The sequence below is a fragment of the Ranitomeya imitator genome, chromosome 7, assembly GCF_032444005.1.
Source record: "Ranitomeya imitator isolate aRanImi1 chromosome 7, aRanImi1.pri, whole genome shotgun sequence".
Taxonomy (NCBI): Eukaryota; Metazoa; Chordata; class Amphibia; order Anura; family Dendrobatidae; genus Ranitomeya; species Ranitomeya imitator.
Window position 1 is genome coordinate 87040845 of NC_091288.1, and position 18188 is coordinate 87059032.

The window sequence follows — 18188 nt, forward strand, 5'->3', positions numbered from 1 at the left end:
ACCCAGTTCCAATGTTTTTGTGCACAGTTAAGTGGTTTGTCCGAGGTATGGCTTTTGGCTGCAATTCCTCAATAATGTCCACTTCTAGACAGACTTTTCTGAACAGTAGATGGGTGCAGCTTGATCCCAATGATTGCTGCCACTTCTGAGCTGATGCCACAGCTGGACAGCATCCAATTTTGAAGTGTGCTGTGTCTTTCATCTGCTGCACTAGGTTTCCTTAGTCAAACACTACGTGGTCCTCAACTTTGCCCATTTCCTTCGCAAGAGCCTGAACAGCACATCTTCAAACCCCACTCTGCTTTGCCTGGGAGAGACATTGCTGATGCGGTACAACTACCTTGTGCTGTGCTCAGACTTGCCATGGTGTATGGCCTAGGACATGAACCTGTATTCCAAAGCTTCACGTTTGTGGAAGATTTGGGCTGTTCCCCACCCAGTTTTAAGCCTCCTACATAGCTGCTTCTGCTTTAATGAATGCGTTTCAAACTACATATGAAAATGCTAATCACTTAGGTGCAATAATTAGTTACTTAGTTAACTAATCCTACAAAATTCCTGATTTTTTTGGAAGTGTGTCTAGAAGAATTGATGCGTTGTCAAGACAAAGGGGGACACGCCAAGTATTGATGTGATTTAGAGGTCTCTGATCTATATTCACTTTGCATTTTGTTAATTGGTAACAATAAACTATTAACACTTCTATTTTGTAAGAAATAATACTTTGTAGCATTTTTTTCGACATCAGCCTAAAACTTTTGTACAGCGCTGTACATAAAACATTACAGATGCAGCTCATAATATCCACAAATTAATTTACATAAATCCATACCTTTCTTTAACCGTTATATAGTTCAATGAGAAACTACCTAATTAGTCCTTCTTATAAACCAAATCTCTCCGAGCTACCGTTCTAGTTACAAAGAGATAACAAGACATCTATGACAGAATGTTAAAGTTAATTAGAAAGAGATATACAATTGTTAAAAACACTATATAAAACACAGGGTACCTCTATGTCGAGTGACATTTACAGGTTGCTAAACACAAAATCATCTATACAGACCACATAGAAAAGCATTAAAGAGAAGGGATCTGTGAGGTTGTGGCCTCTGATACAGCTAGGGGGCGCTGTTTGTTCTCCCCAGAATGTGCATGCAGACGGATGAAGTCCATAGGTGTGCATGAGAGTCACGGATCTCCGGACCGGGTTTTCCAGGTGGCTGAAGGCCACAGGTTTGTGTGTGTTTAAAAACCCTGCAGTAAGGGGTATGGGTGTGTGAGGTGTCTGGCCAGGTGTGCGAGGTGCACGTCAGTGTCAGTCTGGTGTGTGCTGGTCTGCAGAGTGCATGGAGGCCAGCAGAGCCAGCACCCAGGGCAGCTGAATAGCCTGGCACCCGCAGTGTACACAGAGATGCAAGTCGTCCATGGTACTGGTCACGGATGTGGACAGTCCTGTGCCCGGAGGTGGATGTCCTGTGCCCGTAGGAGTCGGATGTGGACAGTCCTGTGCCCGGAGGTGGATGTCCTGTGCCCGTAGGAGTCGGATGTGGACAGTTCGGTGCCCGGAGGTGGATGTCCTGTACCTGAAAGAGGACTAGCATGTGCAACGATTGCAAACAGGTGGATATGGTGCCCGGCTGCTATCCGGAGGATATCCTGAACTGTGTACGACTGTGTGAGTAAAGAGTCTGTAAAGAGACTGTGATACAGCGATGCAGGACACCCACGAGAACTAGTCAGAGGAGGGCTGGCGTGTGTAGTGTCTGCAACATATGAGGCTGTGTGTATGGAGATGTAGAGAGACTGTGAGATGGTGTGCGGTCGCCCAGGGAAACTGGACAAGGGAAGTCTGGCCTGTTTAGGGAACGCAAATCTAAAGCCATGTGATATGTATTGCTTTGAACTGGTGTAAACTAGTCACTGATAATATCCACTGAAGTTATATGCATTTATGTGAATTGGACTTTAATGCTGTGAAGAAACACATTAAGAGAGACTTTTGTGTTTGCATTTGTGGGTCACTGCTTCTTCACTGCGTACGATGCTACTGCAGCTTTACAGATCGTAATATAATGCCCGGGCATATAAATATAGCCTTCCCTTATTGTCATAGCTAGCCAGCGTTTTAATACAAGAATATAAACCCCAACAGTTCTAGGCCTACGGTTCACTTCATACATGTGAGGTTTTCCTATTGAGTAACAAAAATATGGGGTGTCGTTTTCTAATTGGATTTTGGGCTCTATAACTAGGCCAATATCCCCACTCAGACATGCCACTGGAAGAAGCAAGTGAGGTGACACGTGCTTTGTGGTGGAGGGACACACAGCCATATCTCTGTCAGCGATGATTTCCCTATGAAAGGTTATCTACACTATTGACTTGGAGTTTAATATTTCTGAGAGATATAATAAGACTGTTGGGGACAATATCCTTGTATTAAGACACTGGCTAGCTAAGACTGTAGACAGGAATGCTCTCTTCATATGCACTAGCATTATATTATCCTTCCTTCTCTTTAGTGCGTTGCTATATGGTCTGTATAGATGGTTTTGTATTCAGGAATCTGAAAGCGTCCCTCACCTAGCGGTACTCTATGTTTTATATAGCATTTTTAACTATTATTTTATATATCTACTAGATGGTGGCCCGATTCTAACGCATCGAGTATTCTAGAATTTACATGGTTAGATGAAAGCTATGACTGGGCAGTTAACTTACAGGGTTACAGTCTGTTTAGAAAGGATCGTAAAAATCGGAGAGGAGGAGGGGTTTGTCTCTATGTAAAGTCTTGTCTAAAGTCCACTTTAAGGGAGGATATTAGCGAAGGGAATGAGGATGTCGAGTCCATATGGGTCGAAATTCATGGAGGGAAAAATGGTAACAAAATTCTCATTGGGGTCTGTTACAAACCCCCAAATATAACAGAAACCATGGAAAGTCTACTTCTAAAGCAGATAGATGAAGCTGCAACCCATAATGAGGTCCTGGTTATGGGGGACTTTAACTACCCGGATATTAACTGGGAAACAGAAACCTGTGAAACCCATAAAGGCAACATGTTTCTGCTAATAACCAAGAAAAATTATCTTTCACAATTGGTGCAGAATCCAACCAGAGGAGCAGCACTTTTAGACCTAATACTATCTAATAGACCTGACAGAATAACAAATCTGCAGGTGGTTGGGCATTTAGGAAATAGCGACCACAATATTGTGCAGTTTCACCTGTCTTTCACTAGGGGGACTTGTCAGGGAGTCACAAAAACATTGAACTTTAGGAAGGCAAAGTTTGAACAGCTTAGAGATGCCCTTAATCTGGTAGACTGGGACAATATCCTCAGAAATGAGAATACAGATAATAAATGGGAAATGTTTAAGAACATCCTAAATAGGCAGTGTAAGCGGTTTATACCTTGTGGGAATAAAAGGACTAGAAATAGGAAAAACCCAATGTGGCTAAACAAAGAAGTAAGACAGGCAATTAACAGTAAAAAGAAAGCATTTGCACTACTAAAGCAGGATGGCACCATTGAAGCTCTAAAAAACTATAGGGAGAAAAATACTTTATCTAAAAAACTAATTAAAGCTGCCAAAAAGGAAACAGAGAAGCACATTGCTAAGGAGAGTAAAACTAATCCCAAACTGTTCTTCAACTATATCAATAGTAAAAGAATAAAAACTGAAAATGTAGGCCCCTTAAAAAATAGTGAGGAAAGAATGGTTGTAGATGACGAGGAAAAAGCTAACATATTAAACACCTTCTTCTCCACGGTATTCACGGTGGAAAATGAAATGCTAGGTGAAATCCCAAGAAACAATGAAAACCCTATATTAAGGGTCACCAATCTAACCCAAGAAGAGGTGCGAAACCGGCTAAATAAGATTAAAATAGATAAATCTCCGGGTCCGGATGGCATACACCCACGAGTACTAAGAGAACTAAGTAATGTAATAGATAAACCATTATTTCTTATTTTTAGTGACTCTATAGCAACAGGGTCTGTTCCGCAGGACTGGCGCATAGCAAATGTGGTGCCAATATTCAAAAAGGGCTCTAAAAGTGAACCTGGAAATTATAGGCCAGTAAGTCTAACCTCTATTGTTGGTAAAATATTTGAAGGGTTTCTGAGGGATGTTATTCTGGATTATCTCAATGAGAATAACTGTTTAACTCCATATCAGCATGGGTTTATGAGAAATCGCTCCTGTCAAACCAATCTAATCAGTTTTTATGAAGAGGTAAGCTATAGACTGGACCACGGTGAGTCATTGGACGTGGTATATCTCGATCTTTCCAAAGCGTTTGATACCGTGCCGCACAAGAGGTTGGTACACAAAATGAGAATGCTTGGTCTGGGGGAAAATGTGTGTAAATGGGTTAGTAACTGGCTTAGTGATAGAAAGCAGAGGGTGGTTATAAATGGTATAGTCTCTAACTGGGTCGAAGTGACCAGTGGGGTACCGCAGGGGTCAGTATTGGGACCTGTTCTCTTCAACATATTCATTAATGATCTGGTAGAAGGTTTACACAGTAAAATATCGATATTTGCAGATGATACAAAACTATGTAAAGCAGTTAATATAAGAGAAGATAGTATTCTGCTACAGATGGATCTGGATAAGTTGGAAACTTGGGCTGAAAGGTGGCAGATGAGGTTTAACAATGATAAATGTAAGGTTATACACATGGGAAGAGGGAATCAATATCACCATTACACACTGAACGGGAAACCACTGGGTAAATCTGACAGGGAGAAGGACTTGGGGATTCTAGTTAATGATAAACTTACCTGGAGCAGCCAGTGCCAGGCAGCAGCTGCCAAGGCAAACAGGATCATGGGGTGCATTAAAAGAGGTCTGGATACACATGATGAGAGCATTATACTGCCTCTGTACAAATCCCTAGTTAGACCACACATGGAGTACTGTGTCCAGTTTTGGGCACCGGTGCTCAGGAAGGATATAATGGAACTAGAGAGAGTACAAAGGAGGGCAACAAAATTAATAAAGGGGATGGGAGAACTACAATACCCAGATAGATTAGCGAAATTAGGATTATTTAGTCTAGAAAAAAGACGACTGAGGGGCGATCTAATAACCATGTATAAGTATATAAGGGGACAATACAAATATCTCGCTGAGGATCTGTTTATACCAAGGAAGGTGACGGGCACAAGGGGGCATTCTTTGCGTCTGGAGGAGAGAAGGTTTTTCCACCAACATAGAAGAGGATTCTTTACTGTTAGGGCAGTGAGAATCTGGAATTGCTTGCCTGAGGAGGTGGTGATGGCGAACTCAGTCGAGGGGTTCAAGAGAGGCCTGGATGTCTTCCTGGAGCAGAACAATATTGTATCATACAATTATTAGGTTCTGTAGAAGGACGTAGATCTGGGGATTTATTATGATGGAATATAGGCTGAACTGGATGGACAAATGTCTTTTTTCGGCCTTACTAACTATGTTACTATGTTACTATGTCCACATAGTATATTGCCCAGCCACGTAGTATATTGCCCAGCCACATAGGATATTGCCCAGCCACATAGGATATTGCCCAGCCACATAGTATATTGCCCAGCCACATAGTATATTGCCCAATCACGTAGTATATTGCCCAATCACGTAGTATATTGCCCAATCACGTAGTATATTGCCCAGCCACGTAGTATATTGCCCAGTCACGTAGTATATTGCACAGCGCACGTAGTATATTGCACAGCGCACGTAGTATATTGCATGCACAGCGCACGTAGTATATTGCACAGCCCGCGTAGTATATTGCCCAGCGCACGTAGTATATTGCCCAGCCCGCGTAGTATATTGCCCAGCCCGCGTAGTATATTGCCCAGCCCGCGTAGTATATTGCACAGCAGCGTAGTACATTGCCCAGCTCATGTAGTATATAGCAATGTGGGCATCATATCCCTGTTAAAAAAAAGAATTAAATTAAAAAATAGGTACCGTATATACTTGAGTATAAGCCGAGATTTTCAGCCCAAATTTTTGGGCTGAAAGTGCCCCTCTCGGCTTATACTCGAGTCATGGTTGGCGGCAGGGTCGGCGGGTGAGGAGGAGAGAGGACTGTCGCATATTCACCCGCTCCTAGCGCTGTGACTGCTTGTCCCATGGTCTTCGGGTGCCGCAGCTCTTCCTCTGTTCAGTGGTCACGTAGTACCGCTCATTAAAGTTATGAATATGGACTCCACTCCCATAGGGGTGGAGCCGCATATTCATTCCTGTAATGAGCGGTACCAGTGACCGCTGACAGAGGAAGAAGCTGCAGTGCCCGGAGACCATCTGTCTGGGAGAAGGAGCCAGGGACCGCGCCGGAGCAGGTGAGTATTTCATATTTACCTGTCCGCGTTCCACCCGCTGGGCGCCGCTCCGTCTTCTTGCTGTGACTGTTCAGGTCAGAGGGCGCGATGACGTATTAGTGTGCGCGCCACCCTCTGCCTGAACAGTCACTGCGGAGAGACGGGACGCTGAGGAGCAGCGGGCAGCGACGAGAGGTGAGTATGTCATTTTTTTTTTATTGCAGCAGCATTATATGTGGCACAGCTTTATATGGAGCATCTATGGGGCAATAATGAACGGTATGGAACATTATATGTGGCACAATTTTATATGGAGCATCTATGGGGCAATAATGAACGGTATGGAACATTATATGTGGCACAGTTTTATATGGAGCATCTATGGGGCAATAATGAACGGTATGGAGCATTATATGTGGCACAGTTTTATATGGAGCATCTATGGGGCAATAATGAACGGTATGGAGCATTATATGGGGCATCTATAGGGCCATAATGAACGGTATGGAGCATTATATGTGGCACAGTTTTATATGGGGCATCTATGGGGCCATAAAGAACTGAATGGAGCATTATATGGGGCATCTATGGGGCCATAATGAACTGCATGGAGCATTATATGGGGCATCTATGGGGCCATAATGAACTGCATGGGGCATCTATGGGGCCATAAAGAACTGCATAGAGCATTAAATGGGGCATCTATGGGGCCATAAAGAACTGTATGGAGCATTATATGGGGCATCTATGGGGCCATAATGAACTGCATGGAGCATTATATGGGGCATATTTGTATATGGAGCATCTTATGGGGCCATAAAGAACTGTATGGAGCATTATATGGGGCATATTTTAATATGGAGCATCTTATGGGGCCATAATGAACTGTATGGAGCATTATATGGGGCTCCTGATTCAATATGGATATTCAAAAAAACACAACCTACTGATGTCTCAATTAATTTTACTCTTATTGGTATCTATTTTTATTTTTGGCCTTTACCGGTAGCTGCTGCATTTCCCACCCTAGGCTTATACTCGAGTCAATAATTTTCTCAGTTTTTTGTTGCAAAATTAAGGGGGTCGGCTTATACTCAAGTATATAATCACCTTCCGTTGGCCCCTGGATCGTTTACCGACGCTCCTCGCGCGCTCCGGTCTCAAGAGTGCATTGCAGTCTCGCGAGATGATGACTTAGCGGTCTCGCGAGACCGCTACGTCATCATCTCGCGAGATCGCAATGCATGGACCAGTCACTGGAGCGTCGCGAGGAGCGGGAAAGGCGCCGGAAGGTGAGTATATGATGATTTTTAATTATTTTTAACATTAGATCTTTTTACTATTGATGCTGCATAGGCAGCATCAATAGTAAAAAAAGTTGGTCACACAGGGTTAATAGCAGCGTTGATGGAGTGCGTTACACCGCAGCATAACGCGGTCCATTAACGCTGCCATTAACCCTGTGTGAGCGCTGACTAGAGGGGAGTATGGAGCGGGCACTGACTGCGGGGAGGAAGGAGCGGCCATGTTGCCGCCGGACTGCACCCGTCGCTGATTGGTCGTGGCAATGGTCATGGGCGGTTTGCCACAACCAATCAGCGACTTGGATTCCATGATAGACACAGGCCGCGACCAATGAATATCCGTGACAGACAGACAGACAGGACAGACGGAAGTGAGCCTTAGACAATTATATAGTAGATTTTCAACACAGTTTGACATTTTAGCATTATGTTATAGATCTTTTCTTATCTCTTGGTAACTAGAACGATAGCTCAGAGATTTGGTTTATATGTTATACTGAAATGCTATGCATCCTAAAAGTTTAATTCTTACAATATTAATGACTCTTAATTAGTCCTTCTGCCTGCATTAAAAAGATTAGCAAGAAATTCTGTAATAAAAAAAATGTTTATGAAATACTCACCAGATATTGCTTCTGGGTTGTTTAGTGTTTCTCCTTGCAATGTAAGCAGCCTAGGGGTTAAAAAACAGGGAATAAGGAAAAAATTATATATAATCTAAAAAAAAGACTATATTCAGCAGACAGTACTTTGGTCATCTCAAACCCTCATTTCATTTCTGTCAGCCATGCAACTAATGACAGGCAATGAACAGCTATAAGTTACTTACAGCACATTTAACCTGTCACCTCCAGAAAGGCTATTTACCTTCAGACATAGTAGTAATCTGCAGATAAATAGCATTTACATTATGCCTTGCTAGCTTACTGGAGCAGGGAGAAAGCAAAGTTATATTTTCCTTGTAGTTCCTTGCTTCCCGTCATCGGGGCAGTCCAGGGAGAGATCAGTCACTGTTCACTATTCAGTGAGCGCTCTACAGACAGGTCTTCACTAGAGCCTCTGATGGTGAGGTTAGGCTGGGCTGACGGAAGATATCAGGTACTACTTCATGGCCGTACCCGAGACTGCAGCAGCTGACCAGAGGGTCAGATGAGTGGGTATGGGGTACAGGAGAGTGAGACAAAAACATAGTCAGATGGCCCAAGGTCGGGGATAGCAGAATAAAGCCAGAGTCAGGTAAACAGGTGGGATAATAACGACAGACAAAATATGGTGATATGATTAACCCCTTTCTGCCATTAGACGTACTATTCCGTCCATGTGGGGTGGGCTTTACTTCCCACGGACGGAATAGTACGTCATAGGCGATCGGCCGCGCTCACGGGGGGGCGCGGCCGATCGCGGCCGGGTGTCAGCTGCTTATCGCAGCTGACATCCGGCACTATGTGCCAGGAGCGGTCACGGACCGCCCCCGGCACATTAACCCCCGGCACACCGCGATTAAACATGATCGCGATGTGCCGGCGGTGCAGGGAAGCATCGCGCAGGGAGGGGGCTCCCTGCGGGCTTCCCTGAGACCCCCGCAGCAACGCGATGTGATCGCGTTGCTCCGGGGGTCTCCTACCTCCCTCCCTGCAGAAAGTCCCGGATCCAAGATGGCCGCGGATCCGGGTCCTGCAGGGAGGGAGGTGGCTTACCAAGTGCCTGCTCAGAGCAGGCACTTGGTAACGCTGCACTGCTCTCAGACAGATCGGTGATCTGTCAGAGTGCTGTGCAAACTGGCAGATCACCGATCTGTATTGTCCCCCCCTGGGACAAAGTAAAAAAGTAAAAAAATTTTTTACAAGTGTGTAAAAAAAAAAAAAAAATCCTAAATAATGAAAAAAAAATATATATATTATTCCCATAAATACATTTCTTTATATAAATAAAAAAACAAAAAAAACAATAAAAGTACACATATTTAGTATCGCCGCGTCCGTAACGACCCGACCTATAAAACTGTCCCACTAGTTAACCCCTTCAGTAAACACATTAAGAAAAAAAAAAAAAACGAGACAAAAAACAATGCTTTATTATCATACCGCCGAACAAAAAGTGGAATAACACGCGATCAAAAAGACAGATATAAATAACCATGGTACCGCTGAAAGCGTCATCTTGTCCCGCAAAAAACGAGCCGCCATACAGCAACATCAGCAAAAAAATAAAAAAGTTATAGTCCTCAGAATAAAGCGATGCAAAAATAATAATTTTTTCTATAAAATAGTTTTTATCGTATAAAAGCGCCAAAACATTAAAAAAATGATATAAATGAGGTGTCGCTGTAATCGTACTGACCCGAAGAATAAAACTGCTTTATCAATTTTACCAAACGCGGAACGGTATAAACGCCTCCCCCAAAAGAAATTCATGAATAGCTGGTTTTTGGTCATTCTGCCTCACAAAAATCGGAATAAAAAGCGATAAAAAAAGTCACGTGCCCGAAAATGTTACCAATAAAAACGTCAACTCGTCCCGCAAAAAACAAGACCTCACATGATTCTGTGGACCAAAATATGGAAAAATTATAGCTCTCAAAATGTGGTAACGCAAAAAATATTTTTTGCAATAAAAAGTGTCTTTCGGTGTGTGACGGCTGCCAATCATAAAAATCCACTAAAAAACCCGCTATAAAAGTAAATCAAACCCCCATCATCACCCCCTTAGTTAGGGAAAAATAAAAAAAAATTAAAAAAATGTATTTATTTCCATTTTCCCATTAGGGTTAGGGCTAGGGTTAGGGCTAGGGTTAGGGCTACAGTTACGGTTAAGGCTACAGTTAGGGCTGGGGCTAAAGTTAGGGTTTGGATTACATTTGCGGTTGGGATTAGGGTTAGGGGTGTGTCTGGGTTAGAGGTGTGGTTAGGGTTACCGTTGGAATTAGGGTTAGGGGTGTGTTTGGATTAGGGTTTCAGTTATAATTTGGGGGTTAACACTGTTTAGACACATCAGGGGCTCTCCAAACGCGACATGGCGTCCGATCTCAGCCAATTCTGCGTTGAAAAAGTAAAACAGTGCTCCTTCCCTTCCGAGCTCTCCCGTGTGTCCAAACAGGAGTTTACCCCAACATATGGGGTATCAGCGTACTCAGGACAAATTGGACAACAACTTTTGGGGTCCAATTTCTCCTGTTACCCTTGGGAAAATACAAAACTGGGGGCTAAAAAATAATTTTTGTGGGAAAAAAAAGGATTTTTTATTTTCACGGCTCGGCGTTATAAACTGTAGTGAAACACTTGGGGGCTCAAAGTTCTCACAACACATCTAGATAAGTTCGTGGGGGGGTCTAGTTTCCAATATGGGGTCACTTGTGGGGGGTTTCTACTGTTTAGGTACATTAGGGGCTCTGCAAACGCAATGTGACGCCTGCAGACCATTCCATCTAAGTCTGTATTCCAAATGGCGCTCCTTCCCTTCCGAGCCCTCCCATGCGCCCAAACAGTGGTTCCCCCCCACATATGGGGTATCAGCGCAGTCAGGACAAATTGCACAACAACTTTTGGGGTCCAATTTCTCCTGTTACCCTTGGGAAAATACAAAACTGGGGACTAAAAAATAATTTTTGTGGGAAAAAATTTTTGTTTTATTTTTACGGCTCTGCATTATAAACTTCTGTGAAGCTCTTGGTGGGTCAAAGTGCTCACCACACATCTAGATAAGTTCCTTAGGGGGTCTACTTTCCAAAATGGTGTCACTTGTGGGGGGTTTCAATGTTTAGGCACATCAGTGGCTCTCCAAACGCAACATGGCGTCTCATCTCAATTCCTGTGAATTTTGCATTGAAAAGTCAAACGGCGCTCCTTCCCTTCCGAGCTCTCCCATGCGCCCAAACAGTGGTTTAACCCCACATATGGGGTATCAGCATATTCAGGACAAATTGTACAACAACTTTTTGGTTCCAATTTCTTCTCTTACCATTGGGAAAATAAAAAATTGGGGGCGAAAAGATAATTTTTGTGAAAAAAAAAATGATTTTTTATTTTTACGGTTCTGCATTATAAACTTCTGTGAAGCACTTGGTGGGTCAAAGCGCTCACCACACATCTAGATAAGTTCCTTAGGAGGTCTACTTTCCAAAATGGTGTCACTTGTGGGGGGTTTCAATGTTTAGGCACATCAGGGGCTCTCCAAACGCAACATGGCGTCCCATCTCAATTCTAGTCAATTTTGCATTAAAAAGTCAAATGGAGCTCCTTCGCTTCCAAGATCTGTCATGCGCCCAAACAGTGGTTTACCTCCACTTATGGGGTATTGGCGTACTCAGGACAAATTGTACAACAAGGTTTGGGGTCCATTTTCTCCTGTAACCCTTGGTAAAATAAAACAAATTGGAGCTGAAGTAAATTTTTTGTGAAAAAAAGTTAAATGTTAATTTTTATTTAAACATTCCAAAAATTCCTGTGAAACACCTGAAGGGTTAATAAACTTCCTGAATGTGGTTTTGAGAACCTTGAGGGGTGCAGTTTTTAGAATGGTGTCACACTTGGGTATTTTCTATCATATAGACCCCTCAAAATGACTTCAAATGAGATGTGGTCCCTAAAATAAAATGGTGTTGTAAAAATGAGAAATTGCTGGTCAACTTTTAACCCTTATAACTCCCTAACAAAAAAAAATTTTGGTTCCAAAATTGAGCTGATGTAAAGTAGACATGTGGGAAATGTTACTTATTAAGTATTTTGTGTGACATATCTCTGTGATTTAATTGCATAAAAATTCAAAGTTGGAAAATTGCGAAATTTTCAAAATTTTCGCCATATTTCCGTTTTTTTCACAAATAAACGCAGGTAATATCAAAGAAATTTTACCACTATCATGAAGTACAATATGTCACGAGAAAACAATGTCAGAATCACCGGGATCCGTTGAAGCGTTCCAGAGTTATAACCTCATAAAGGGACAGTGGTCAGAATTGTAAAAATTGGCCCGGTCCATAACATGCAAACCACCCTTGGGGGTAAAGGGGTTAAACAAGGTAGTGGCAGGCTAGGAACCAATGTTCGGATGAAGAATGCAGGGTGGAGACGCCCGATATATCACCTGCTAGTAGGTGATAGGCTGGGGACACAAATCTCTGCAGGACAGGGGAGATACATATTCCTGCAGAGTTCAGCTGTGCCCCCTATGACTCACAACCAGCACAAGGCAACGGAGAGCAATGGTTAGGTACTGGGTGGAGCAGCGCAAAACACATGGTGGGAAGGACAGCGCTTAGAAGGTGTGCGATTGGCCAGCGTAACAAGAGGAAGGTATTTCTTATAGCAGAGGCAATTCAAGCGAAAGGCCGGCATCCATTTCTTCCATAAAACTGTACTGTAGTGTCAGCCTCCTGGTGGCAGCAACATAACACCCATGGTCCTTTGTCCCCCAATGAGGCGAAGGAGAAACTGTACTTTATTATTCCAAGAAAGTGATTCTAACCTACATAGTCTTTAGTCTGGGCTCAGACTAAGGACCATATAGGTGAGACACGCATTGCAAATAGTTGCCTGTATGTTCCCCCTTTGCCTCCAGAGACACTGAGGACACGGTCTCTGATCTTCCAGGGATATTGGGACAATAAAACATTTACCCCACTAATCCAATCTATTTAGGGATTCACTCTCTAAGCTCAGTTTGCTGTTTATTTAAATATCCATTTACGGTATTATGCCTGGTCTCTGCTCTTTTAGTGTGTATATTTGTGTTTTTTTCGGTACTTTGTTATATTATGCCTGATGAAGAGACCTAAGAAGTCTCGAAAGCTTGCTTTGTAACAATTATTTTATTTTTGTTATCCATTAAAAGGTATCAAAACTACACGATTATTTTCTAAGCATACTACTGTTTACCTCAATTGGAGGGAGGGCAGCACTCTGTAACATGAGATAACATACTGATCGAGCAGCGTATAAGCTTAATAAAGTTCAAAAATGTGTAAAAATGTAAAATTTTAATTATTTGCAAAAATTTAAATACATAGAACACATGAAAGGAATAAAAAAGGTGCCTCAGAACACGTCACAGGGGAGACAGCTGCAGTGTCCAATGAAAATTTAACTAAATTGCAACAGCCAAGGAATGGTTGAAGTTTCAGTTGATATCTGGAGGAGATGCAATCTACGCACAGAGACTGTTTGAATAAATACATATAATGGTCTATGCCACACGTCTGAAAAACCAAGTGGTGTTTGCACAAGGAAAGTCCTCTAATATGCTGTCAGCCGTGATAGAAGGAATATGCATAAGGATACAGGCTAGAAAGGACATATGCGGTATGCAAGTCACAAATATACACCAGGCTACAAAAAGACATACTGCCAGTAAGCAATAAAAGGAATAAGTGACTGCCTCTCCTGCACCCCGACGCACGTTTCACTGTCTCCCCTGTGATGTGGTCTGAGGCACCTTTTTTTTATCCCTTTCATGTGTTTTATGAATTTTAATTTTTGCAAATAAGTTATATTTTACCTGTAAACAATTTTTGATCCTTATGCTGCTTATACGTTGCTTGGTCAGTATGTTATCTAAGATTATTATTTTGTTGTTCTTTTTTTTCTTTCAACTTGAGTTAACAGCTCTGCAATACATCATGGTTCAACAATCAGTGGCTCTTCAGCTGTTGTAAAACTACAACTCCAAAAGCCCTGACAGAAGAATATGTTGTCAGAGCAGCTTGTGGCTGTCAAGAAATGTTGGAAGTTGTAGATTCACCATAGCTGGAGTCCCAATGGTTGCTGACTACTGCACTACACATAAGGCTCCACATACATTTTCCTATCACTATTGATTGGTCTTTGGGGCAGTGGATGTGCTCTATCAAATCATCTTGACTGTAAGGCTATGTGCACACGTTCAGGTTTTTTCGCGGTTTTTTTTCACGCTTTTTCGCGCTAAAAATGCTATAAAAACTCATTAAAAACGCATACATTATGCATTCTATCATTTAGAATGCATTCTGCATGTTTTGTGCATACCCTAACAGTCTATGACAATTCTCTACAGCTAGCTGTGGATTGGTCAAATCTTCACATTTTTATTGACATAGAGAACACTTATTTTCAAGCGTATGAAAAAAATTGCATTGTTAAATCCTTGTCTTCTTCAACAGTAAATATCAGAGTCACATGAAAGGAGAAGGCTACTGTCCAAAGTAAGTAGAAAGACATCTCCAAATGCTTATAAGGGTAAATGTGATCTTGGTTACACTCCTTGGTTACAAAGCTTAGTGATACAATTAGTGCACATTTTACACATGGCTAGTCTCTACTCACATGTGATTATCTACCAACTGATCATCCTCACAACTCTCCGGATTTTCCACATTCTCCTGTCCAGAGTTCTGTTTGGGAGTCTGCAATAGAAAATTAGCAAATTAAGACCTCTACCCATAGCCCCTCACTAGACAGTGGTACTTTATACATAGACAGTTGGAAAGATTCAGTAACCGGATCCTCTATAAAACATGTCTTCAATGCAAAAGTGAAAAAGCAAACATGTTTCAGATGGAGTCTTTAGTCATTAAATAAGTAAAAGGGTCTGTCTGAAATGCACTTGCTTTGTCAATGTATTTTGTGAGTTATGACTTATTACAAAACTTTTGTAATAAAGACAAGTTTTTAAAAAGGATTTTTCCTTCGTGCTATTTCTACCTTGCATTGTAAGCCTCGAGCCTCGGATCTCTTGGTGGGAGAGCTGACGTTTTTTTTTGTCCATACTATATACAATATTACAAATAATCTGCTCCTAAAACAAATTCTTATCTAATAAAGCAGAGCTGCTGTGGAGAAGACGCTGCACTGACAACTAGGATTAGACAGTAGGTGAGGACTGAGGAGGCGGTCTAGTTCGCGGCTATCCTTCTGGTGCATGTAGACAAATCACAGTCTGAAGTGATGGAAGCAGCAAGCGCTATAGATACTGCAGTGAACACATCATCACCAGCGCGTCTCCGCTCCGGATGTGTAAGACAGAGGCGCCGGTGAACCTCATTAGTTAGTGATCACGCAGGACTGCCCATGAAAACTTATCCAAACCCTGAAAATGGCATCAATGTCACATAGCGCCTTCCCTATTCACCATCTGATTTGTTAATCACTCGGTCAATGTAGAAAGTTATAGATAAATGCGCCATATTTCTGGCTAAATTTCCTCTTAAACACTGGCTTGCGAACACGCCTTGCACTACTTTTATCACTTTTACTTATTGTGGGCATGGTATATTGGAAAGGTGCGTGTTACTTAGATAATACGGGCAGGTTTTCAAATCTGACAATGGCCAAAATTTTAGTATAAAATATTGGTTAAAACAAATGCAAACAAGTTACACAAAAAAGCGTCCCATGAGCTGCTGGGACAAGTTTTGAACTTTTTTAGACTGTCTAGTCGAAATTTTTGCTGTCTTCATTAGGCAGATTTAGCAATTCTGCGCCAATATGTTTAAGGGTATGTGCACACGTCAGGATTTCTAGCAGAAATTTCCTAACAAAAAAAACGGACATTTCTGCCAGAAATCCGCATGCGTTTTTTGTGCGTTTTTTTTTCTGCGTTTTTTTCCCAATGCATTACAATAGCGGGAAAAACGCAAACAATCTGCAAAATTAATGAACATGCTGCTTTTTTTACCGCGATGCGTTTTTTTCACAGAAAAAAGCCATCATGTGCACAAAAATTGCAGAATGCATTCTAAATGTTAGGATGCATATGTATGCATTTTTTATGCGTTTTTATCGCGAAAAAACCTGACTGTGTGCAAATACCCTTACACTTCTCAGGGTTACTTTGTGTCACATGACATTCCTAAAAGCTGAAAGTGATTTCACAGCCGCTCTACTACAGCCCTGGAACCTAGAAGGTGATAAACCCTGCGGCCACCAGGGCCATTGCCTGCAATGCTAGATTTCCTGCACTAATTACACCCATACATAAATGCATTACGGAAGGGTATGAATTTTTAAAAATAAATAAATAAAGAGGGTACTCGTTTATTTTTTATGTTAGCTAGACTCAATAAATGCTAAGGAAAATTGATCATAAATCTCTGAACAATTCTCTACACATTTGTTAGCTTTAAAAAGCAAGAATATAAATTTAACATACAGTTTAAGACAAAAAATATATATATATATAATAAACCTTCAGATAAGCTGGGGTATAAGGAAGCATCTCTCGAAATTCTTCCTGAATTCCAGACATTAGTTGTGCAGTCTTCATCCAAAAGTGCAGAAGTGTTGTCTGTAGAAACAGAAGTCATTTATATAATGAGCTATGGCCGCATAATAATAATCATGCATAGGCACAAATACCGGATATATGGAAAATCCATAAACCCCTTTAAAGGGAATCTTTCACCAGATTTTTGCTACCCTATCTGAGAGAAGCATAGTGTAGGGGCAGAGACCCTGATTCCAGCAATGTGGAACTCCAGTTATTTCTCTGCTGCAGATAGTAACATAGTAACATAGTTAGTAAGGCCGAAAAAAGACATTTGTCCATCCAGTTCAGCCTATATTCCATCATAATAAATACCCAGATCTATGTCCTTCTACAGAACCTAATAATTGTATGATACAATATTGTTCTGCTCCAGGAAGACATCCAGGCCTCTCTTGAACCCCTCGACTGAGTTCGCCATCACCACCTCCTCAGGCAAGCAATTCCAGATTCTCACTGCCCTAACAGTAAAGAATCCTCTTCTATGTTGGTGGAAAAACCTTCTCTCCTCCAGACGCAAAGAATGCCCCCTTGTGCCCGTCACCTTCCTTGGTATAAACAGATCCTCAGCGAGATATTTGTATTGTCCCCTTATATACTTATACATGGTTATTAGATCGCCCCTCAGTCGTCTTTTTTCTAGACTAAATAATCCTAATTTCGCTAATCTATCTGGGTATTGTAGTTCTCCCATCCCCATTATTAATTTTGTTGCCCTCCTTTGTACTCTCTCTAGTTCCATTATATCCTTCCTGAGCACCGGTGCCCAAAACTGGACACAGTACTCCATGTGCGGTCTAACTAGGGATTTGTACAGAGGCAGTATAATGCTCTCATCATGTGTATCCAGACCTCTTTTAATGCACCCCATGATCCTGTTTGCCTTGGCAGCTGCTGCCTGGCACTGGCTGCTCCAGGTAAGTTTATCATTAACTAGGATCCCCAAGTCCTTCTCCCTGTCAGATTTACCCAGTGGTTTCCCGTTCAGTGTGTAATGGTGACATTGATTCCTTCTTCCCATGTGTATAACCTTACATTTATCATTGTTAAACCTCATCTGCCACCTTTCAGCCCAAGTTTCCAACTTATCCAGATCCATCTGTAGCAGAATACTATCTTCTCTTGTATTAACTGCTTTACATAGTTTTGTATCATCTGCAAATATCGATATTTTACTGTGTAAACCTTCTACCAGATCATTAATCAATATGTTGAAGAGAACAGGTCCCAATACTGACCCCTGCGGTACCCCACTGGTCACAGCGACCCAGTTAGAGACTATACCATTTATAACCACCCTCTGCTTTCTATCACTAAGCCAGTTACTAACC

General features: G+C 41.9%; 1 protein-coding gene across 2 annotated transcripts in view; it reads right to left on the reverse strand.

Annotated features, from left to right (window-relative positions):
- ICA1L (islet cell autoantigen 1 like) overlaps nt 1–18188 on the reverse strand; it is a 121156-nt gene that overhangs the window by 54443 nt on the left and 48525 nt on the right. For both annotated transcript variants that reach the window (XM_069733580.1, XM_069733581.1), the window contains 3 exons: nt 16780–16878; nt 14919–14998; nt 8247–8296 (listed from right to left, as the gene is read on the reverse strand). In XM_069733580.1, coding sequence (XP_069589681.1) covers nt 8247–8296; nt 14919–14998; nt 16780–16878 — 229 coding nt within the window. The remainder of the gene's footprint in view (nt 1–8246; nt 8297–14918; nt 14999–16779; nt 16879–18188) is intronic.